This window comes from Leuresthes tenuis, unplaced genomic scaffold, assembly GCF_036924035.1.
Source record: "Leuresthes tenuis unplaced genomic scaffold, fLeuTen1.0.hap1 SCAF_1, whole genome shotgun sequence".
Classification (NCBI taxonomy): Eukaryota; Metazoa; Chordata; class Actinopteri; order Atheriniformes; family Atherinopsidae; genus Leuresthes; species Leuresthes tenuis.
Window position 1 is genome coordinate 21,195,224 of NW_027325355.1, and position 23,117 is coordinate 21,218,340.

Below are 23,117 nucleotides of genomic sequence, written 5' to 3' on the forward strand. Positions count from 1 at the left end.
AGGGTACAAAGCTTCAGCCATCAGTGTTTTGTCTTTCACTGAGATGTTAAAGTTTAAACAAACTGCCACCAAGCTTTCAAAATTTATTGCAGCAAAATCAACTCGGCAGTTAAAAATGATTTTTAATCTTGAACAAATTAGATTTGTGAGTAGAAGTACTCGGTTTTTTACAAAGAATTTGCACTTTTTACATGTAAAGTAAGCCTGAAAATGAAAATTCTTTACATTTCTTACAATTTCATATACTTGTTATCACTGTTGGCCAGAAGGTGGAAGTATAGCTGCTCCTGTGCGGCGGAGGTTGGAGTTCATGACACAGATGCTGGTTCTAGGGGTGAGGGAGGGCGTGTTGAGGGTAGAGTTGGGTAAAGCCAAAGGCATAGATGGTCGCCTGGTCTCCGCTGTTGAGCTTAAAGATGTTGCTTCGATAAGGAAGGGAAGCCTGTTGCCCAGCCGGTGTCCGAGTGCTTGAAGTGCGGCTTTACGCACGGAGCCGGATAACAGAAAGTACATGACAGGATCCAAACAGCTATTAAAGGCAGAGAATAATAGCATGACCTCGTTGGTACGGTCCACCAGGTGCAAGTAGTCACATGATAGCCAAATATTTAGCTGGGAGTAGATGTAGATGGGGCGAAAAGCATGGTAGGGCCCAAAGCAGAGGGTGAACAGAAACAGCACAAAGAAGGACTTCTTTGCGGTCCGGTCGTATTTGTGGGCGTTAGGAAGGTCTGGCTTGTCCCGCGACACCCGCAGCAGCCGGGAGGCAATCCTGGCGTAGGAGACCACGAGTATGATGAAGACGAGCCAGAAGAGTAACACCAGCACTGCGTTGAAGTAGGCCTTCTGTTTGACACTCTGCCGCGGCTTGTACTGGAAACATTTTCCGCTGTTTTCTTTGTCCTCCGGTGTGGCGATCATGGGCACCATTGCCACCAACGACAGGGTCCACAGAGCCCCGCACGCCATCCAGCTCCATGGCCGTCTGTGCCCCCACAGCCTCATCCTCATTCCTCTCTGTGCTCTGCCTTTCCCCCTCAGCCTCAGAAATCTGTCCAGGCTGATGAGACCCAGTAATGTAATACTGACGTACATGTTCATGTAAAATAAATTTCCCACGAACTTGCAGGCTACGTTTCCCAGTATCCATTTGTTCCCATTTATGTGGTAGAAAACCCTGAAGGGCAGGCACGCGAGGAGGACCAGATCGGCCACGGCGCAGTTGATGAGGAACACCCTCACTGAATTGCGGCTTGAGTTTAGGAACAGAAAGACCCAAAGGGCAAACAGGTTACCCACAAGCCCAAAAACAAAGATCAGGGAATAGACAACTGCCAGCGGCAGACGGAGGGCTGTGTCATCAATTATGCACGTCTGGTTTGTGGAGACGTTCGGTGAGGTGGCTGAAAAGTGCGATGACATAGAAACGGAGAAGGATGACGTAGAAATAGAAGGGGATTGGTTCGAAGATGCAGAGGCCGAAGGAGCTGGTGTGAAAGAACCGGTGGAGAAGAATGTGGTCATTGTGTCCGACGTTTGATGATCAGGCTCTGCAAAGGAAGAATCCAAAAACACACATTTGGCTTATTGACTGTCTGAAAAGTCACTGCATAAATGTCAAGGCCAGAGAGGCCATCGTATATCAAAACTCACAAGGAGGAGAGGGGAGACAAAGAGAACGGTGTACTAAAAAGGAATGTTATCTTCACACTGCCCAAATAAGTGGATGACTGCATTCTCATGATATATCCCAGGTCTCGGCACATGAAATATAGTAGAAGATTGTATGTGTGTGTGTGATATGATACCAAATAAAAGATAAAGGGAGGCAACCACTCGCTGGAGAACTCTTGTGAATCTGCAGAGAGAAGGTTTGTGTGTTGTTCTCCCCTTGCAAGTAAAATACTGAAGCCTTTGGGTGATTTCATGGTTTCAAGCCGTTGTCTGTGAGTGAATTTTCTAACATTGATTTCAAAAACAGACTGATTTAAAGGCCAACAGAGCGGGGTTTTCAAACCACAGTTGAGAATTTTCTGCGTTATTCACAGACAAGTGAGTAATGTGTAGATTTCAGAATTAAAGGTCAGGCGTGTTCCTCTCATTGTAAAGTTGACATATAAAGAAACGTATGTAGCATCGCTTAAAAAATGTCAGCACCCTCCAAAAAATGAACTTGAGAAACATATTTGATCATCTGTAACAGATTCTCCTCAGCTCAGGGTTGATATTTCTTAAACGATGCGAGCTGCAGTCATAGCGAGGTGAAAGTCGAACACACACATTCACACACATTCACGCTGGCTACTACACGCAGATGTTTGAATTAAGACGGAACACTCACCATCAGCATTCCTTCCACAGAAGACTTAGAACAGCTGTAGTTTGAAAGTGCCAGAATGTGCAAAGAGAGGTGAGAACGCAGTGGTTTCCTCCATCAGACTTCTTATTAAGAAAGCAGTCTCTCTAAATACAGCCTATAAAAGAAATTTTAGTTGCACATATGTTGAAACAAATGTCCTGTTGCTGAACCCATTACTGTCCTCACCTTTATCTCTGCAATCCTTGAATGACTCATTTATCCCACAGCGATGTCTTTTTCATTTTTTTTTTTTGTTTTTTTGTTTCCTCGTGTGCTCCTCCCAGTCTTCTTAGCTCGCTGTTCTCAGCTTGCTTGACTTTCTCCGTAAGTCCTTGTTCCCCCTTTATCAAAGAGCTTTTTTTCTCTCTGCCTTCACCCTCTCACAGGTCTGACTGTTGAGTCTGCCGGCGCTTGTCGCTGCTTTCTCTCTCACCCTCATGCTGCAGTTCTTATCATGCTCTCAGTTAACATCATCTACACCCCTTTAGTCCTGTTACAAGAAATACAAAATTTGAAGAGAGGAAGTAAACCCACCACCACTCCCTCACCATGTTCTCCAGCGTTTCTCACGCATTTCGCCTCTGTGGCCCTAAACTGTTTCTTGCAAGAGCCAAATGACTCGACCCTATAAGAGACTGTATGCACAGTTAACATGAATTGATATACATAATTAAGCTATAGCAGGGTTTTTACAGAAGGTGTGAATTCCTGCAAGTTCCTCTCACATAGTTATTTCAACCACTTTAACACAAGCCATTTTTACATATGGAGCATGTTGTTTTGTGACATGATTAAGCCACTACTGTTCCTCTTTGGTCATTCCTACGCACAACATTACTTTGTTTGCAAATAACAAGCCGGCATTGCAGAATCCGCTGAGTGACAACAGAGATGTCTGTAAAAGTGGTGTGCTTTTACACCAAAAACCAAATCGGCCCTGTGACTTCCTCTATTCCCCATTCAGTGCTTCATCAGCAGCATATCCGCTTTGACCCACTTCTTACTGCCCCCTCTTCCTTCCTGTTGCCCACAACTCAATTAGTCCCATCTTTAATGGGCAGAGTGAGCGGGGCTACTAAACCAGAGTCCAGGGATCGAATAAAACACAGTCCACTTCTGAAGAAGCGTAGTCATTTGCTTGTGCGTTATGAACCATTTGTTGTAATTTAGCAGTGGCGACTATGGAGTAAATTGAATATTTCAACAGCAGGCAAAGATTACAAGAATACAATTTCTGAAGCGCGCGCGCACACACACCTTTACGATTGTTTCCCTCATTTTTTTTTTCCTCTGCTTCATCTGAAAAAGAAAAAATAGTTGAGAGCTATATTTGAATGAAATAAACCATGCATCTCATTTATTGCACATTATCCTGCCTGTTCTGACTAAGACCTTTGGTTACTGGGTACTGTCTCATTGTCAGCATCATGGTAACCCCACCGTGGTTACATTTGCATAACTTTTCTGCTCATTCTGAAACTGAGGTGCACAAAGCACACATTGAACAAAGAAGGCCATGCACTTTTGCACAGAACGGGAAATGCAATACTTGTCGGAAGAATTTGTTGATTTTCTGTCTCACCCCTCTCGGTTAATTGAACTTATCTGATGTAAGAGGTGTTCCTTCCTTAACCACACTACTTGACATGTCTCTCTTTATTTCTCTGTAGCCTCACTGTGTGCTTTTGGCCTCAAAGGAGAACTCTGCCCCAGTAAAGCTGGGAGGATTTGGAGTGGCGATTCAGCTGGGAGAGTCTGGTTTAGTCGCTGGAGGTACAAACACTCACATGTCCACACACACACAGATATCTATACACTCATTCTGAAGAACTGGACAAACGGGAGCAACGCTTGATTAATTGGTGTGGCCATGTGAAAAAGAAAGTAGGCTTTCTTTCAACTTTAAAGTTTTATGTATCTCAACGCAATTTAAAAAATCCTCTGGTTCTTACAAGGTCCTAAAATAAGGGAAATAAAACAGATGAACAACAGCACATGACTTATTGCCATTTATTTGACAATAAACCAAATGCAGAAGATGTGTGTGACGAAACCAAGTACACTGCATTATTCTGCAACTTCTGGAACTACTTTCTGCATCAGTAACTTGAAGTTGCTGATTTCCGTATAATCGTATTAGTTTCTGACATCGTGTAGGCCACTCTTCTTTATAACATTGTTTCAGTTAATTGGTATTTGTTGGCTTTTGTTTATGCACCGTTCTCTTTAAGGCCATTCTCTTCTTTTTCAGCTGTTCTGTTGTAGATGTTTATGTTTATGCAGACGCTTTTATCCAAATCGACTTACAAATGAGAATATAACATGAAAGCTAACATTAAGCTACATAGAAGGAAACCTCAAGTCAGACTGTCAGAGGTGACAGGGGTGATAGTGCAGGCATAGAGGGAAGTACAGGGTAAGTGCTAGGATAGGAGATGTTCGAGTAGATGGGAGCCGTTCCATTAAGGACTTTGTAGGCTAACATCAGCGTCTTGAATTTGATGCAGGCAGCTAAGGGTAGCCACTCCAGCTCAAGGAAAAGAGGGGTGACTTGTGCTCATTTCGGCTGATCGAAGACCAAACGCGTCGTCGTATTCTGGACCATCTGCAGAGGTTTCACAGCACAGGCTGGGAGACCAGTTAGGAGAGCGTTGCAGTAGTCGAGGTTGGAGATGATCATAGACTTCACCAGGAGCTGGATGGCGTGTAGGGTTAGGTACGGCCTGATCTTTCTTATGTTAATCAATGTGAAGCAGCATGAACGAGCAACAGAGGTAACGTGATCTTTAAAGGTTAGTTGGTCATCAATCATGACACCCAAGTTTCTAGCTACCTTTGATGGAGCAAGAGATAGGGATTCGGTTTGGATGCAGATGCTGTGGTGTATGGTTGGTTTGGCTGGAAAGACAAGCAGTTCAGTTTTTGAGAGGTTTAGTTGGAGGTCCACTTTCATCCATTTTGATATGTCAGAGAAACAGTCTGAGATTCATGCTGAGACCGTGTGGTCGTCAGGTGGGAATGACAGATACAGCTGAGTATCATCAGCATAGCATTGGTAGCTCAAACAAGTGCATTAATGACAGAAAATTTGAAGAGTTAGGAGTGTCAAGGTGGATATTCATATCACCAACGATCATTATGGGACAGTCATGCTCTGGTTCATCTAGAAAATCACAGAGTTCCACCATCTCTCCCAGATGCACAAGAGGTGAGGGAGAATGTGTGGTTGGTCAAAAGTGCAGCCAGGGTAGCATTGTTTCAGGCTTAATCCAGGTCTCAGTGAGGGCCAGGATGTCAAGTGACAGGTGGTTGGCATAATGAAGTCTGCTTTACCACCGATTGGCAATTCCACAGCCCCACAGACAGGTGTCACAGAGTAAAGTGTGTTTTAGTGAGCGGAGGTTATTAAGGTTGCGGTGGTGTTTGGTTGTGTGAAACTTTCTACGCGAGCCGGAGACACCAGGAATGGGATTGAGGCACATTTCAAAAGCAGGTGGTGAGGCTGGAGCAACATGGATAAGGCAAGTAGGACAGGTTTGCCTTGTTCAGTGGCATTGCTCGGTGGACACGTCTTTACCCAAGAATGGCTGACGCTTCAGGCATAACCACTTATTTTACGTTGTGCACACAATTGGACACGGCCGTTCACGTGTTAGCTAATTGTACTTGGCTGAGACCGTCCACTGAGAGTTAACCAAGACGTGGTTTCAGAGAGGGGACTGACCGTCCGTTCACTGCCCCTGATTACTCTGATTGATTTCCGATGGCCCAACCCAGGCTACTAGACAACAGGTTTTACCCACGGATGGGTTTCGATCACTTGCTCAACAGCTGATATTGATTTTAGCAAAGAAGCTTAGAAAAGCTTACACTAGCAGACACACAAGGCTCTTTCCGTGCAGTTCCGATACTTTCAGTGTGCTGTAGTGAGTTTTTAAAGCTCTTGCTTTAGTGAGAGGATCGCCCACCGAGAGTTAACCAAGAAGTAGTTTCAGAGAGGGGAGTGACCGCTCTGAGATTTGCTGCTGGGTTGGGATCATCGTCCTGTTGCCTGAAACAGTTTCAGCCAGCTTTAGCTGAAAAGACGGCCTCACATTTGACTCTAGAATACGTTGAGATACAGAAGCGGTATGGTCGACTCATAAACACGAAGCTACAGGTCATACAGCAGTAAAACAGGCCCAAATGACCCAGTTAGGCTGTCTTTGGCATTGTTGTTAGACAGAGTCTCTACAGAGCAGCCCTGGGTTGTGAGGTGAATGTACAGGACTTTTATTCATCAATATATGAAGCCTTAAAAAGGACAGGCCTGTTGATACTTCTAGAAAACATTTTACCAGGAAACAGCTGCACTATGCAGGTGAGGCACCGTTTCCTCTTATCACAGATAAATGACACGTCTGTTTCTTTCTCCTCGTTTAACATTGACTGCTGACCTTCAGCTCCCTCCTGGAGTTGACCACCTTCAGCTGTTTTGGGCATTTGAAACAGGTTTAGGCGTACCTGTTCCCCAGTTGCAGTTGTTAATATCGGGCTCACAAATGTACAGATACGAGAGCACAAAGACACAATACACCAGTCACGTAGCGGATGTGAAAGTATAGCTGTGGTTCCAGGCAGAAGGAAGTGCGTTTGAGTCAGCATCAATTAGACCTGCAGTTTAAAGTTGACCCTGAGCAGCCAAAGCGTATTCAAGTGAAACAGGACGTTTCAGATAGCACTCAAAGCCTGTTTCTTGTTTTTTATAGAGATAATATCAAATTAAAATGGGTTAATTTATTACTGCTAAATGTGGTACAAGAAGGTGTTTCTTTTTATGTTTTATTACACACTTCTGCTGCATTTTGGATTAGTTTTTGTGAAATAAAAAATTACAGTGTAATATACGTTCATCTGAGGCTGTGTTTACCTAGTTTTCAAGGCCTGATTAGGACCAGATTGTATGTGAAGATTGTCAAGCTGGCTGTTATTACTAAAAAGCTCTTATTGGCTGAGATTCAGACTCTGAAATGACTTTGGCAACAGGAGCAAATTTCTGTGTAATTTCTGATGTTTTTTCCCATCTTATCTGCACTGTTGATCAGTTTTCTGGTTACAGAAATACCAATATGCTGTTTTTGTTTTTTAAAGCGTGAGGGCTTCGAGAAAACAAAACGAAACAATAGAGGCATCTGTTAGATAAAACAAATGAACTGAGACTTTTTTATTAGGTTTTATTATTATTTCTCTTGATGATCCCTTTAGTGTCAAATATAGTTTTATAGCTGTTTGTCCATCCAAATGTCAAATAAATCCAAGGAAATATTTGTTCATTAAAAATGTGTGTAATCCTTGTTTTATATATATGCCTAATGTGATTTGGAGCTAATAAACCAGGGCGATGAGTAGGGTCGAACATTATGGCCTCAAATAGACTCCCTTAACAACATAATAATCTTTCATTAAAATATCGAACTACAAATGACAGAATTATTCAAAGCAAATTATGCTTTTATCTAAACATTAAAACTATTTTTAGTAGATTTCTGACGGAGCCACCTTCAAACTCACTTCAAAACATAAATAAGTGCCCTGACCACTTAAAAAGAATTATGAAAAATTTGGATGTGAAATCGACCCCCGTCTTCAGATCATTCGATCGTGGCCACTGTCGATCGCTGATAGACGGTCCGGCATTTATTTAGAAATATAGGTTTTGCGCCACATCTGCACAGACAGAAGTTTCTGTGGCTGAAAATGTTATTTTGGTTTGGTTATTTGTGTGAGGAGCATTTAATTTACGCACGCTGATTCCCCGATTTGATGAAGGTATTGTTGTTCAAATATATGCGTGAATTTTTTCTTTTGTGACTAAAAAGAAAGATGAGATAGCACAACACTTGTGGTTTGGTAAGCAAGCAAGAAGATGAAGAACAGAGGAGACAAAGAGAGCCTGTGTCTGCGGTGCGCACCTCCGGGAAAAAAAGATGCAACAGGGTGTAATTAGAGTTTAATATTCGCTCTGTATGCAGACATGTTGCTCCATGAGAAACTTTTTAAGTACACAGTAAATCCTAAACCTCACAGTAGGTCCTCCCTTCGATAGACGATCTGATTGAAAATCACTCCATCCGTATTGTGCAGTCTGCGTCCAAAACACTGGAGGTTTGGAGGAGGGCAGAGCGACGGCCTCCTGAGGCTCGCCGTGTCGCTGCCTCTCAGCTTTTAGCTGCTCCAACATATCAGGCCTTTGCCTGCTGTCTAAGATGAGCTCTCCCCCAGTCATCGTCCGGCAGCTTGCTCCCAGGTCTAAGCGGATTTTAAGTTGGGGTGTCCGCCCCTTTGTCCTGGCCTACGCCTCAGAGCACAACCTCCTCCTTCAGAATTCCTCAGTGTTCCATTTAAAGTTTTAACCGCTCAAAAGACGTCATGAAAACAAGACTGTCGACACTAATGAAGCTGCACATGCTGGGTTTTTTTGTTTTTATATCAGTGGAATTCACTGAAACTCTGTGATGTACAACAGTTAAATGTGAGGCATGATCCCAGTAAATAAATTCAGATTTCTTCAAGAAACTGAATGAAGACTAAGCTGAAATTCTTCTTGCTGGTGCAAATAGTTGGATACATAAAATCTGTTCACACCCGTCTTCAAACACAGTGAGCAAGTCGGAGACCTCGATGTTGATATTCGTATTACCACTGTTACTAAAGTGCTGTCTGCCACCTAAAAGTATATCTAAAGTTATAAAATTTGATCTCAGAATGACTGAAAAGGTGATTAATGCATTCATATCGTGCAGGTTGGACTACTGTGAGGCTTTATTTGCAGGATTATCCAGACAATCAATCAGAAGGATGCCTTCAACTCTGCCTTCAAGCAGCCAGAGTTCTTACACAAACATGAGAATTTGAACTCATCACTGCAGCCCCTTCACTGCCTACCTGTTCGATACAGAATCACCTTTAAAATCCTCTCATTAGTCCATAAAGCACGCATCGGTTGGCCCCCAAAGCATTCAAAATAGAAACTTTTTTTTCGAGCTCGTTAAGCCGCTGCAGCTTACACACATTCCTATAACTGTGAGGACATCTCTCGTCCACTCCTCTGCTACATATTGCACTGCAGCCATTTTATCAATTACTCACTTGAGCTTTGACCTTCTTCATAGAATACTGTGCATCTTCATGTTAATTTTCCATTTTACTTGTGATTCTACCTTTTCACACTGATGGACACTGCTTTGAACTGTTTCCTACCACTCGAGCCATCTCACACTGAGGGACACAGTGTCACATTAGCTGCTTCGAATCAAACCGTTTCTTTCTTTGTGTGATCCATTTAACCTTTGACCGAGATCTGGTCATCTCTGTGTTGAAATGCTCTTCAACTGTCACTTCTGTACTTTTAAAATTCAATTGAAGGTTCCAATTAAGCTGGCATACCCATTCCATTTCACCCTTTTTAGAATGATTTAGCAAAATATCAATACTTGTCATTCTGCTTGAAATCATTTTGGGGTTTTTTCACCCATCAGCTTTTCTATGATGACTCTTCTGCCATTTTCTAGCCATTTAAACAATTCTGCCTGTGTTCCATCAGCTTCAAATGGTTTTACTAATTTCTTTTTTCTTTAATTTTTCTTCTCTTTTCTGTAGATTTCTGCCTTCATTTCTGGTATCAGCTATCCCCATTCAGCTAATAAGCATTCTCACTGCTGTCTCTGCAGGAACAGCTTTTTCCAGTTTAATTTCCACTCATCTATCCACCTCTTTTTTTTCTCCGTCGTCAGGTCGAGTCGGCACTCCTCACTTCATGGCCCCAGAGGTAGTCAAGAGGGAGCCATACGGGAAACCTGTGGATGTGTGGGGCTGTGGAGTCATCCTCTTCATACTCCTGTCTGGCTGCCTGCCTTTCTATGGCACCAAAGAGCGTTTGTTTGAGGCCATCATTAAGGGGAAATACAAGGTAGAGCTGACCGACTGAATGTCCTCCCAGTCTGTCAGCGAACATGTTCAGTGCGTTCATAAACGCATCAGAACTTTGCTCTTTAGCTCAAACTAAACACAACACTGAACTCTTCTGTCACTGTGTTTTAATAATCTCCGTTAGCTAGGATTTATATTTCTCATTTTTTACGCACACCTTACTTACTGCCAGTTCACCATGGCAACAAACGCCACACGTTTCTGAATGCGTCTGTCCTCCTGCATGTGCTTTTCCAGATGAACCCGCGCCAGTGGGCCCACATCTCAGAGAGCGCCAAGGATCTGGTCAGACGTATGTTGATGCTCGACCCTGCTGAGAGAATCACAGTCTATGAGGCCCTGAACCACCCCTGGCTGAAGGCAAGAGCACACACACACAGCTTGTAATGTTGCAGGCTCTTGCTTAAGATGTTGCCAGTTTTGGGTTGTTGTCATAGAAGCTTCACTCGTTGAATTCATAGATGATCTTCAAACCAAGCAACAGGCTTTCAGTCTTTGTTGAACAGGTCGTGTTTTACTTAATAAAACCTTTGCAGGTCAAAGTCTCCTTTAATTTATTGGTGCTGATTAAAACGCACGTTCTTTTCCTGCAACAACAGCTCTGCTTTATTCTCTGTTTTTGTTTGTATGCTCATGTGTTTACATTCTGATTTTAACAACTGTAGGAAAGGGACAGGTATGCCTACAAGATCCACCTGCCTGAAACGGTGGAACAGCTGAGGAAGTTCAACGCCAGGAGGAAACTGAAGGTCAGCACTGTTGATGTTAGATTAGTGGCAGATTTAGCACTTTTTTGCTATAAGAGGAAGTGCCAACTTGTCTCACAAAGCAGCTGTTTCCTTGACCCACATTAATGTGTTGGCAAATGTTTCAAGAGCCTCAACTCTTAGAGGTTTAGTGTAACAGCAATGATGTCCCTACTTTGCATCCCAGGGTGCAGTACTGGCTGCTGTTTCCAGCCACAAGTTTAATTCCTACTATGGCGACCCTCCTGAAGAGCTCCATGATTTCTCAGAGGACCCAACCTCCTCAGGTAAGTCACACGGCAGGACCTGGTCCTGTTACTACCTTTTGCATGGCTTAACGTACACTAAAATGAAGTACAATAAAGTATTGTGGTCATGAAAATGGCATCGCTTGATTACAGCATTATTATTGGAATCTAATTGATAGTGGAACCAATTGATTCATAAAAGGATTCAGTTCTCCCTGCTCATCAACAAAGATCTGCAGGATGTTGGGGCATCCAGTTTCTGAACTGGCGTCTTATTGTCAGGCCAGCTGTCTGTGTTTAAATTAAGACTTATGTTGCCCAACAGCCTCACTTCCCTGTCACTGCCTCAGACTTTCATTTCCTGAGATAAGAGGTCTGCAGGCAGTCCCTTCCAACACTTATCGGCATATTGAACTCATTGAACTCACCATTGTGTCCTTGATGTAAAATGACCTGTATGTTAGTCGGAGTAATCAGCTCAGCTTTTCATGCCTCAGCTCCTGCAGCCAGATAAACCTACAGTATCCTGTACGCCTGCTCTGCTGAGTGTGACGGTCTCTAACAGCCCTACTTCCTGGTGACTGGTTTATTTTTGCAGGGCTCCAGACTTGTTGTCGGTCATTGACTTTAGTGCAGTAGATCCCTGCGGCAGCTTGGCAGATTCTTCAGATTTAGCTGCCCTTTCTTTACTTTCATTCTAATTTCCTTTTTCCTGTCAGCCCTCATCCCTCCGCACACTGCTGCATCTTGACTGCCTCTCTTGACTTTCTTCTTCATTCTTACTGGCTTTAAGATGTTATATTTGCTGCAAACCTTCTTTAATCTCAGCCTCTCTGTCTTTTGTGGTGTTTTTCTTTTGCCCGGCTGCCTCTAGGACTGCTAGCTGCTGAAAGTACGTATCCCCCTCCCCACCCATAGTTTTTGTTGTGTGATCTCACCACCACATCCCTTTCTTTGTAGCTGCAATTTTATTCTTGTTACTGAATGATGCGGGTACTAATCCTCCATCCCTCTGTCCCCCCTGTCTTCTCTCCTGTCTCCCTTTTGAGAAATCCAACTTGATTTGATGAGTTTGCGTTTGTTCCAAATGGCTCCCCTTTGACCTGTAAAGAAGATTTTCTGTTTACATGCATTTTCATTCAGGACGCTGTGGAACGATCTAGATAACTAGATGTATTGATTATTATCTTGCAAGATGAGCAAAAGCAGAAACGGAGGCAAAGAGGATAAGATGCTTACTCTCTTCAGTGTCCTGAGAAACAATGGGATTTCTATCATAATTGGGTCTCTGCTGGAGCGGTTCCTCAGTAGAACACACGGCATGCTGCAAATCACTTGTTGCTCTAAGTTCAGTAGGGATACACAATATTTCAGGTGATTGTAAATATTCTGGCTCAAAACCATATGTAGATGTGCGAATTTTATTGATTGAGTTATTAACTCTTTGAATTTTACGTTTGTCCGTCACCATTTGTGCAACTACAGTTACTTTAATAACTGTGATTAGTATCCCACGTTGAAGTAGTGTAATGCATGTAAACAGACACATGAAAAGCTTTTCCTACAGTTCTGGCTATCTTAATAAGCATGTTCTCTTCCCTGCTGTATCTCTTTGATGCCCCACGGTAACAGTAATAGAAGTCCATTGTGCTCTTTTCTGAAAGCTCCACATTGGCCCAGAATTACACATATTTGTAAAAGGGATTACTTTCTCTTCATCCATCTCTCTTATGTTTTTCCATGGTTTCTGTCACAAGTTTAAATATAAACTGGGCAAAGGTGTGGTCCTCTCTGTTGTAAAGCAGAGCCTTTTTTATGTAGATATACATAAATAAGTTCAAAAAGACTTTTTTTGTAATCTTTTGTACAAGATTCAAGCCCTGACTTGGTTTGGCTGTGGAGGGAAAGCTCCCGTTGTTGCCATCTGCTGCCATGTATACTTCATGTGGTAACTCAGAATCAGCTTGAGTTCAAATGTACGACTGCATTCCTTGTTGAAATGACAGCTCCTTCAGAGCTGCAGAAAGAGACCACACAGCACTTCAACTTCCTCTCACTCTTATATCACCAAGGGGAGTGTTTGGCCTGGAGGCAACAAATGTTTTACCAAAACACACATTAGGCCATTTATCAAATGAATTTCTTTCGTTATTTGTTTCACTGCATAACCCCCCCCCCCCCCCCCCCCCCCAAAAAAAAAAAAAAAAAAATAAATCCCGTCATTCTACATTGTGACTATCTGAAGTGACTTTCCTCTGATGTTGTATTGATGCCATGTACCGCTGTTTCTCTGGTTTTGCTGCATGTGTGGGCGATGCAGCAGGTACTTGGGGTTAAATAGTTTTGTGTGTTTCAGTGTTTTGTGTTGTGACCCATCTCATGGTGCTGTGTGTGTGTGTGTGTGTGTGTGTGTCATTTCTTGTTGTTTTTGCCTGTTTATCGATGTGTCACAGGTCTCGTGTCTGTGTTGTAGTTCATCTGTCACATACAGCGTTTGCCTTCTTTGTAGCATCGAATGCTTGTGAGGATTGCTCGGCGTACTTGTGAATGTTTTTGTATGTTTGCCACTCGCTCTATGTTTGAGTGTAAACCTGATCTGTGTGCGTTTACAGGGGCAGTGTCACAGGTTTTGGATAGCTTAGAAGAGATTCATGCGTTGACAGACTGCAGTGAGAAAGACATGGACTTTCTGCACAGTGTTTTCCAGGATCAACACCTTCACACCCTGTTAGATGTGAGTTAACAGCAATACCAATAAGTCTTCCTCTGTAATACCAAACATGTCCAGTAGATGTCAGGACCAACCTGGAATCAACCGCATGTTTAAGTAATCTATTTATAACACTGAATTGTTTGAGTTTTACATTAATATCAGATGTTTATTTTTTGTTGTTTCAGCTTTATGACAAAATCAACACCAGGTCGTCCCCTCAGATTAGGAATCCTCCAAGTGATGGAGTCCAGAGAGCCAAAGAGGTGAGGACTCAGCTGCTGAGATTCAAATGCTGAAAATAAAAGAAGGGACACGCGTTCTCGATGTCTGACTTTGGTTTGAGATGGTATGCTCTACATGAAGAACTTCTTTCTTTTGTCTTTTTCCCTCCACAGGTACTGGAAACCATCTCCTGTTACCCAGAGAACATGGAGGCCAAGGAGCTCAGGAGGATCCTCACACAGCCACACTTCATGGTGGGAAATGAAAGAAATACGAGCATTCTTAATTTGGGGATAACACTGCTTTGCAGGACATGTGCAGCTGTCTTATTGGTGTGAGCAGTTGCAACCCATCGTGTCAGAAGCAGGCTTCTTTTGACAATCCACATAACTCCCTCGGCCACAAAGCTGCTTAGCACCTGAGCTGGGCGAGCCCCCAGGCAGGAATAGACACGTTCAGAAGAAAAGAGAGCAGCGACAGAAGCATTAGAGCAGCAGGGAAAGCTCAAGGTGTCCAAACTGCATAGAGAGCGGATATATTTTAACACTAAAACATTAGAATCTATGTGCTCATCCGATGAGTGTAGCGGCTGAGACGAACAGGCGGAGGGAGCGCTGTTGACAGACTTGGAAACTGAAAAGTGAGACAGAAGAAATCAGTGTCTTGAGAAGGTACAGTCGCTGTGAGTAGCTTATTTTTTTCTGTCGTGCTGTGTACTCATTTGATTAATTGTCAGTTATTCTGCACAGCGGTGAAGTGAGCGTTACTTAGCTGACTTAGAGGCACAAGGTGTTTCCCTCTGCTGAATCAGTGTGTGACACTTAAAGGTGCCGTCACACTTCGGATTTGGTAACAATCCAATTAGCTCTTGGTGCTCTCTGACCTGACCGGCCGGGTTTTACAGCCGCTGCTGGCAGAACGAGTGCGAAGGATTTAGAGTTGCACATATTTCCCAAGAATAAAGAATAATGTTTTTCCCACACTTTTACACTTAATGTAGTGGGATTAGCTGATAGGCATCGGTGGGTAGCTTTATGGAAGTTCTGAATGGAGAAGTGTTCGACATCTTCTTTTGGAGTGCGTATCACTACTCTGCAGTACAGCTCAACAAGCATCGACTGGGACAACGTACATGTACATTTCCACTTTCTTTCAAATTCCCCTCTTGTGATTGTTCTAGTTTTGCAGTCTGCTGCGTTTTATGGAACGATCCAGTGTCAAACATTTTTCAGTTCATTGTTGTTTCTTGCAAAGGCCTGTAAACAGCTTTTAACAGCTGAGCTACTCTGCCATTAGTCAAAAGGCTTTAGTCCCTGTTCAGTGTCTGGCTGTCACACAGCATCAGTGTGTGATGTCGCCCTGCGCAGATGTGATCATTTGGAAAGCTCAGCCACTGGGTGTGTTTTGTGAGGCTGCCATGTGTCAGTGGCACGATTAGTGTCCAGAGAGGATAAGTGTAAGCCACACTGTTTTTCACACCGGCATCGTCAACACACACACACACACACACACACACACACATGCAGCGACGCCACGTTTGCCATCAAATTTGCTTTCCTCTTGAGTCATAGCCTGAATTTATTAACACAAATCTCAGTGTAGATTTCATTGATAGGTCTGATTTAACTGCTTCAGTAAAGACAAACCAACACAAACAGCAGTTACTTCAAAAAGACGTCAGATGTGCAGTACTTGGCAGTTGTTTAATAGTCTTGACACTTATGACTGTCTGTGTACATCCAGGCTTTACTGCAGACCCACGATGTGGTGGCCCACGAGGTGTACAGTGATGAGGCGTTGAGGGTGACCCCACCACCCACTTCACCATACCTGAACGGAGACTCCCCGGACAGCACCAACGGAGACATGGACCTGGAGAATGTGACCAGGGTTCGGCTGGTCCAGTTTCAGAAGAATACCGACGAGCCCATGGTGAGCAGACTGATGAAGTCACAGAGCTGAAGCTACCACCTGTCTGGCAGACAGTTTTTGTCTGTGTTGTTGTTGTTAAGAGTCATAGCTTCCAAGCCAGATGGTAGAAAACATGTTTTTTGAGAAGAAAAAAGGGGGCTGTGCCCACTCTTACAGCCCAGAGCTCTGCACATATGGATGTGATAAATAACTGATTTGATGCAGGACCAAATGACTATTGAACATTTTCCCATTGCACCTAAAAGCCAGATGTTAGTGAGTATGTGTGAACTGGAATTCTTGCAGTATTGCAATATTTGCCACGGCTACAATATTGTTATGAAAGAGATAACTTGTCAGGTTTTAATATTTAGGCTGTCCTTCAAGAGCTGTTTACCGGCCAGATGCTGATCTTCCCACCAGTCACAGCCGGCACCTGCACACTACAATATGGATAAATTAATGCACAGACGGATAACATCAAGGTAGCGGTTGTAGTAATTGGTTATCCTCCTGTCCCACTCTCTGTTGTAGGGCATCACTCTTAAAATGAATGACCTGAACCACTGTATCGTGGCCCGCATCATGCATGGTGGAATGATTCATCGACAAGGTATCATATCTGGATTAAAACTGGATTAAGCATAGAGTTTTACATTCTGTTGGGGATTTTCCATTTGGATCAGATTAATTTTTAATAACTTCATACTATGAATGTATTCTTATACTGGAGTGGCTACGGGAAATGTACCTTACATTAGTAGAACTCCCTTTGGGGTTTGTCCTTGCTTTGTTAAGGTGTTGAAGTTTCAACGCCCCAGGGCTTTGTTTGTAGCCCTCACTAATTCATTATTTCTCCACCTCAGGGACTCTGCATGTAGGTGATGAGATCCGAGAGATTAATAGCATCAGCGTTGCTAATCAGACAGTAGAACAGCTACAGAAGATGTTGGTATGTTGCACAATCCAGATTCACTCCTGTTTGAGTTTTGATTGAAACGTATGTGCCGTATTTTCTGGAGTATAAGTTGCACTTTTTTTTCATAGTTTGGCTGGTCCTGCGACTTGTATATCAAAATATATATGATTTAACATGTTTTTAGATGTTAATTCATATTGACTGACATGAAACAAAGAGTAAACATTGCTATCTACAGCCGTGAGAGGACACTCAAGGCTTGTGACAACTGTATGCTGCTCCTGTGCCACTGAAGAAATTAACTGAAATATTAACTGCAGGTAGTAAAAATGGTAATCGAGCAGCAGAAATAAAGTTTTGAGTGAGTGAAAAACTTGTGAGGGACTGGAAATCGTGGGCTGAAAGCAAGATGGCCAGAGCTGGAGAAACGAGTTCACAGGTGGGTGCTGGAACAACGTAGGCTACTGTCGGGAGAGGCTTGTCGACGGTGCAGTTGCGTCTCCACGCCCTGGTACTTGCTGAGGAGATGAACGTAAAGGACTTTGCAGGTGGGCCTTCTTGGTGTTACTGCTTCATGCAACGCAACTGCCTCTCTATCAGATCAGAGCTCGGACACCGGTGTGTCTGAAACTGCCAGCACACTTCCAAGCCAAGGTCGACAGTTTCTGTGAGTTCATTGAAAAGCAGGTAACTGAACACAACGTGCCACCGGATCATATGATCAGCAAGGATGAGCTCTGTTCTTGGATTTTGAAATAAATTACTTAGTGCGGTGCGACTTATATATTTTGTTTTTTCCCCCCTTTTCATAACGCATGTTTTGACTGATGCGACTTATAGTCCGGAAAATACGGTAGCTGAAAAGTGTGCAGCATTGCAGACTTGCACCTTTATTTTTAATGATGTCATCTCAGTTGTTAAGTAATGCACCTTTAACTCCACAGAGGGAGATGAGGGGTAGCATCACTTTCAAGATTGTACCCAGTTACCGCTCCCAGTCGATGTCGTGTGAGGTATTGACTCATTGATACATTTGTTTTCCCCATATCCTGTGGAGGTAATAAACTGGTCTTTATGAATTATCTTTTGCAGAAAGAGTCTCCAGATTTGTCTCAACAGTCACCTGCCAATGGCCATGCTAGTGTCACCAGCTCCATTCTGGTACGTCTGTGCCTCGCCTCGCTTCCACATACCCCTTCACACAGTACACAATTTTAGTCATGGTTTCTTTTTATTCCATTTTAATGCACAACAATGGCACAGGGAAAAAAGTAAATAACGACAATGTCATTTCCCCTCAGGACCTGCCATCGACCATCCAGCCCAAGGGCCGGCAGGTGAGATTTATTTTTCCTTTTTCCAGCTGCAGTCACGATGCCATTGAGGTTGCTACATGCATGTGTGTATTGGATGTGAAAACACTCCTTCCTTTCTCATTCTTTGTCTTGTTTCCATCAAGTATTTCTCCTCAGTGTGTCTTACCTGAAGGCTACAGCAGTGGGAGTGCTCTCAGTTTGGAGAATCAGTGTGCAATTCTGATGTGGGAGTCAAGCTAAATGTGTGTAACTCAATCTATCACCATTAAAAGCAACTTAGAATTTATGGGGTTTTGAGCAAACACTATAAGGTAAACTGTGTAAAAAGTGAATATAGCATGTGCTTGAATCCCTCTAAAATGTTACAAGTTTGAGTTGTTTGTAGATTGCTTGGCTCTGCCATCAGCAATCCTTGCAGCTTCTCTGAATTGCGAGCACTGACTGCTGTCTCCTGCAGTACAGACAGAAACGACAACCCCACTTAGGGTGGAAAAAAGAAACGCTTGCATTAGAGAGCAAGCCATTTAAATTTATTTGCTGCATGGTGTCTTTGTCATGGTCCAACATCACACATGCACAAGTATAAACTGCAGTACAGACATTTAGCACCTGGTTATGGGTCCCTCGTCACCCTCCCTGTTTATGCACCCCAACATTTTCTGCTGCATGATATCTGTGTGTGTGTGATGCTCTCAACCCCATAGATCTCCAGACCTGCTATCAAGGACAAATTGTCCATCAAGGTAAGATGTATCTAAGTGGATCCCTTAGTAGAAGTAGATCCCCAACTCCTCCCATCCCATAAGTCAAAGTTTGATACGTCATTGTAGTGTTGTTCAGATCCCATGTTGGCTAGCTAAGCTTATTCCTCATGCTCTTGTCAATGGACATACAATTTGCACAGGCCATTAATAAATAGAAAGCACCTGCAGGCCGAAGAAAAAAATAAGAAAAAAAGCAGCTTGTTCAGTCATTTTCTTTTCCCCTGTTCATCAGTTTGTCTGTGCATTTCCTGCTTGGGCTTTTATTATCCTGACCTTACCATTAAAGGGCAAACAGGCGGCACATTTCTATCAAGCCAGTCTCTTCTCACATGGGCAGCTTGGCTGATCACATTCTCCCCTGGCTGCAAGATAATTTTGTCTTTTGCCACAGTATGGGCACGTAATGCATTTTTTTTTTATCTCACTGTCTTGTACCTACAGATTTATGTACGTGCCCAGTTTGAATATGATCCAGCAAAAGATGACCTCATCCCCTGTAAGGAGGCAGGCATCCGCTTTCGGGTAGGTGACATCATCCAGATAATCTCCAAGGACGACCACAACTGGTGGCAGGGAAAGCTGGAGAACACCAAGAATGGCACGGCGGGCCTCATCCCTTCTCCTGAGCTGCAAGAATGGTGAGTAGAAATATGAAGTTAAATGTACACCAGGACCTTCATTAAGAGAAAGCAAAAAAAAAAAAGGCAACACCGATGGTGTGTTCACCCTGATTTGAGAATGTGGTGTTTTCAGGCGAGTGGCATGTATAGCAATGGAGAAGACCAAGCAGGAACAGCAGGCCAGTTGTACCTGGTTTGGAAAGAAGAAGAAACAGTACAAAGACAAATATCTGGCTAAGCACAATGCAGGTAAGCTAACAAACATGGTGTCATGCCGATAGTATAAAGCTAACCTTCAAGACTGTAATTTAGTACTGCGAACCACTGTTTAGTATTTTTTATTCTTACCATGTGTGGAAAGTTTAGTCCATTTACAAATTAATTAAAAGGAGAACTTGTCATCTTTAAGTGACTCCTACTTGGATGAAGTGTGTGTGTTGTGTAATGAATAGAAGTGATCCAGTAAGAGTTAATGTTGCATGTTTGTTGCGTTTTTCCCTCCGATTGCCCTTTTCTACTGCTGTGTTGTTGTTCAGTGACTAACAGGCTATGGTGTTTTTAGTTGAATTTGTCTTTTATGGTGTTATTTTTTGGTTTATTAACCCTTCCGCTCCCACCCTTTGTCCATATTTCATGCTGTCTCTTACCCAATGACATGGCTGCATGTAAGTAACTCAAAGCTGGCATCCAGCTTCTGTGTTTTTCTTCCATCTTTAATACTGTCTTCTAATGTATCCTTGACTTTTGAACGACGGCTACTTTGTTTATGGTAATATAATTCATATTGAGGATTGATTCTGTCTGACCAAGGTTAGCGTAAATAAGGTGGTTTTAATGCTGTCTTGGGGCATTAGGCCTTCATCATGACTGCTCAGTGCTTATTTGAGCCAACAGTTGGTTTACATTGTAGCATCATTTAAATAATCCATCTTGAAATATTAAAGCCCATGTAAGAATTCATGGATTAACTTAAACTACAGGGACATAACACTGGAATTAATGGATATCTCCTCAGCAGTGACTTTGCTCGTATGCCCTCTGATTCTCTGTTAAGTTTGCCTTTATGATGTTTACACTGGTTTAGAATCTGCACCCTATTTTCCAGTAGAACCCAGCTGAAGTGTTATAATGGCTCCAAAGTTCATCCTGCTTCATGCCATTTAATACTTTTGTAAAGGTTGGACAGAAACCTACAGTGTCATGAAGTATGATGAGTGGCAGCAGTTATTTTACATGACATTGCTATTGTTTAGATTTCTGTGCTAACCCAATGTTTGTCCTCTGTTGTGCAGTGTTTGATCAACTAGATCTGGTGACCTATGAGGAAGTAGTCAAACTGCCATCGTTCAAGAGGAAAACACTGGTTTTGCTCGGTAAGTGACTTTATAGTGACCCACATTCTGGTTGTGCAGTGAAGCCCGAATGGCCACAGACAGCTTGAAAGATCTTAAAACAACTGCCAAGTACAAGTGTAGTATAACCAAGGAACATACCGGAGCAGAACATTTTCATGTGAACCTATGTAGCACCTAATTGTCAATTAAATAAGTGATGTGAGGTTGTAGTATTTGATAGCTGGACTGAAAATCTTTGCAAGCAATCAGAAAGTGGTATAGCAAAAATATGAATAACTGTATTCTAATGCTAGGCACACTGGTGTTGCAACAGTGTAATAGGTTCTTGGTCACTGAGTACAACCCCCTCTCCTCAGTGTAGCTTTTAAGGCTGGTAGAATGGTGTAGTTTTCAATACTGAGATGCAGTAATGTGCCTGCACCCTGTCCATTGTAACCACCTCTATTGTCTCCTTGATTCAGGTGCACATGGAGTTGGCAGGAGGCACATCAAGAACACACTGATTGCCAAACATCCTGACCGCTTTGCGTATCCTATTCCGCGTAAGGACATAACAAACCTCAAGCAATAACATTAGACCTTTAAATGCTTCCAGATCAGCTGTCAGACTTGAATTATCTGTAAAAAGCCAAAGTAACGCATTTACACTGGCTTATGCAACCATAGCAACATCAAGATCTTTTTCTATCCATTAACTTGTATTGACATCTTCCCATCTGTCTGTGCCCAGACACAACTCGGCCTCCTAAAAAAGAAGAGGAGAATGGAAAGAACTACTACTTTGTGTCCCATGACCAGATGATGCAGGACATCAGCAACAATGACTATCTGGAATATGGCAGCCATGAGGACGCCATGTATGGAACCAGGTTGGAGACCATCAAGCAGATCCATGTCCAAGGCATGATCTCCATCCTGGATGTTGAGCCACAGGTAATGTCACATTAAACCATGTGTTTGAAAGTTGATTTGTGTTGGGAGGGGCAGATGGTGGATAAAGATCTGACAAGCACAGTAATGAGGGTGGTGAAACTATACAAGTTGTTCTAAAACTGGTATAGAGCTCTTGTGTATATGTACAACAGACACCATTTGCTTGGGAAAAATGGTTGCTTGATTTTGGATAACCATTTCCCTTTCAATTGTCACATTTGACTTGTTAGTTAATACATATCAAAATGACTTAATGGCAGCTACTGTATATATGTGTGTATACGTACGTACTTACTACTAAATACGTACTACTTACCACCTATGTACTTCCTACATATTTACTACCTACTACCACTAACACCTACGTACTTCCCACCTACGTACGTACGTACTTACTACTAAATACGTACGTACGTACGTACGTACCACCTACGTACTTACCACCTACGTACTATCTACGTACGTACTACCTACTACCACTAACACCTACGTCCATACTACTAAAACCTACGTCCATACTACCTATGTACGTACTTACTACTACTACATCCGTACCATCTACGTACGTACCACTAAATACGTACTACTTACACCTATGTACTTCCTACATATTTACTACCTACTACCACTAACACCTACGTCCATACTACTAAAACCTACGTCCATACTACCTATGTACGTACTTACTACTACTACATCCGTACCATCTACGTACGTACCACTAAATACGTACTACTTACACCTATGTACTTCCTACATATTTACTACCTACTACCACTAACACCTACGTACTTACTACTAAATACGTACGTACTTACCACCTATGTACTTCCTACATATTTACTACCTACTACCACTAACACCTACGTACTTACTACTAAATACGTACGTACTTACCACCTATGTACTTCCTACATATTTACTACCTACTACCACTAACACCTACGTACTTACTACTAAATACGTACGTACTTACCACCTATGTACTTCCTACATATTTACTACCTACTACCACTAACACCTACGTCCATACTACCTATGTA

The 23,117-nt window shown here is 42.7% G+C and overlaps 2 protein-coding genes across 10 annotated transcripts in view; one reads left to right on the forward strand and one right to left on the reverse strand.

Annotated features, from left to right (window-relative positions):
- The window catches only part of LOC140271054 (peripheral plasma membrane protein CASK-like), a 44,960-nt gene that overhangs the window by 18,331 nt on the left and 3,512 nt on the right, over positions 1–23,117 (forward strand). The window contains exons 6-26 of one of the 9 annotated variants that reach the window (XM_072366329.1): positions 4,030–4,132; positions 10,132–10,307; positions 10,565–10,687; positions 10,993–11,076; positions 11,261–11,360; positions 12,196–12,212; positions 13,930–14,055; positions 14,220–14,297; positions 14,430–14,510; positions 16,000–16,188; positions 16,702–16,780; positions 17,034–17,119; positions 18,031–18,099; positions 18,179–18,247; positions 18,388–18,423; positions 19,107–19,145; positions 19,608–19,804; positions 19,920–20,035; positions 21,094–21,159; positions 21,603–21,683; positions 21,872–22,074. In XM_072366329.1, coding sequence (XP_072222430.1) covers positions 4,030–4,132; positions 10,132–10,307; positions 10,565–10,687; positions 10,993–11,076; positions 11,261–11,360; positions 12,196–12,212; positions 13,930–14,055; positions 14,220–14,297; positions 14,430–14,510; positions 16,000–16,188; positions 16,702–16,780; positions 17,034–17,119; positions 18,031–18,099; positions 18,179–18,247; positions 18,388–18,423; positions 19,107–19,145; positions 19,608–19,804; positions 19,920–20,035; positions 21,094–21,159; positions 21,603–21,683; positions 21,872–22,074 — 2,118 coding nt within the window. Of the gene's footprint in view, positions 1–4,029; positions 4,133–10,131; positions 10,308–10,564; positions 10,688–10,992; positions 11,077–11,260; positions 11,361–12,195; positions 12,214–13,929; positions 14,056–14,219; positions 14,298–14,429; positions 14,511–15,999; positions 16,189–16,701; positions 16,781–17,033; positions 17,120–18,030; positions 18,100–18,178; positions 18,248–18,387; positions 18,424–19,106; positions 19,146–19,607; positions 19,805–19,919; positions 20,036–21,078; positions 21,160–21,602; positions 21,684–21,871; positions 22,075–23,117 lie in introns of all 9 variants that reach the window. The other 8 variants (XM_072366258.1, XM_072366177.1, XM_072366716.1 and 5 more) reach the window with 8 other exon arrangements.
- LOC140271592 (probable G-protein coupled receptor 34) lies at positions 134–2,767 on the reverse strand. The gene is made up of 2 exons (XM_072366899.1): positions 2,342–2,767; positions 134–1,550 (listed from the first exon to the last, which is right to left on the reverse strand). The coding sequence occupies exon 2, from the start codon at positions 1,522–1,524 to the stop codon at positions 253–255; it is 1,272 nt and encodes a 423-aa protein (XP_072223000.1). The 5' UTR covers positions 1,525–1,550; positions 2,342–2,767; the 3' UTR covers positions 134–252.

Bases quoted from the DNA above. Each gene is read 5' to 3' on its own strand.
- LOC140271592 (XM_072366899.1), bottom strand. From the start codon at position 1,524: ATGACCACATTCTTCTCCACCGGTTCTTTCACACCAGCTCCTTCGGCC.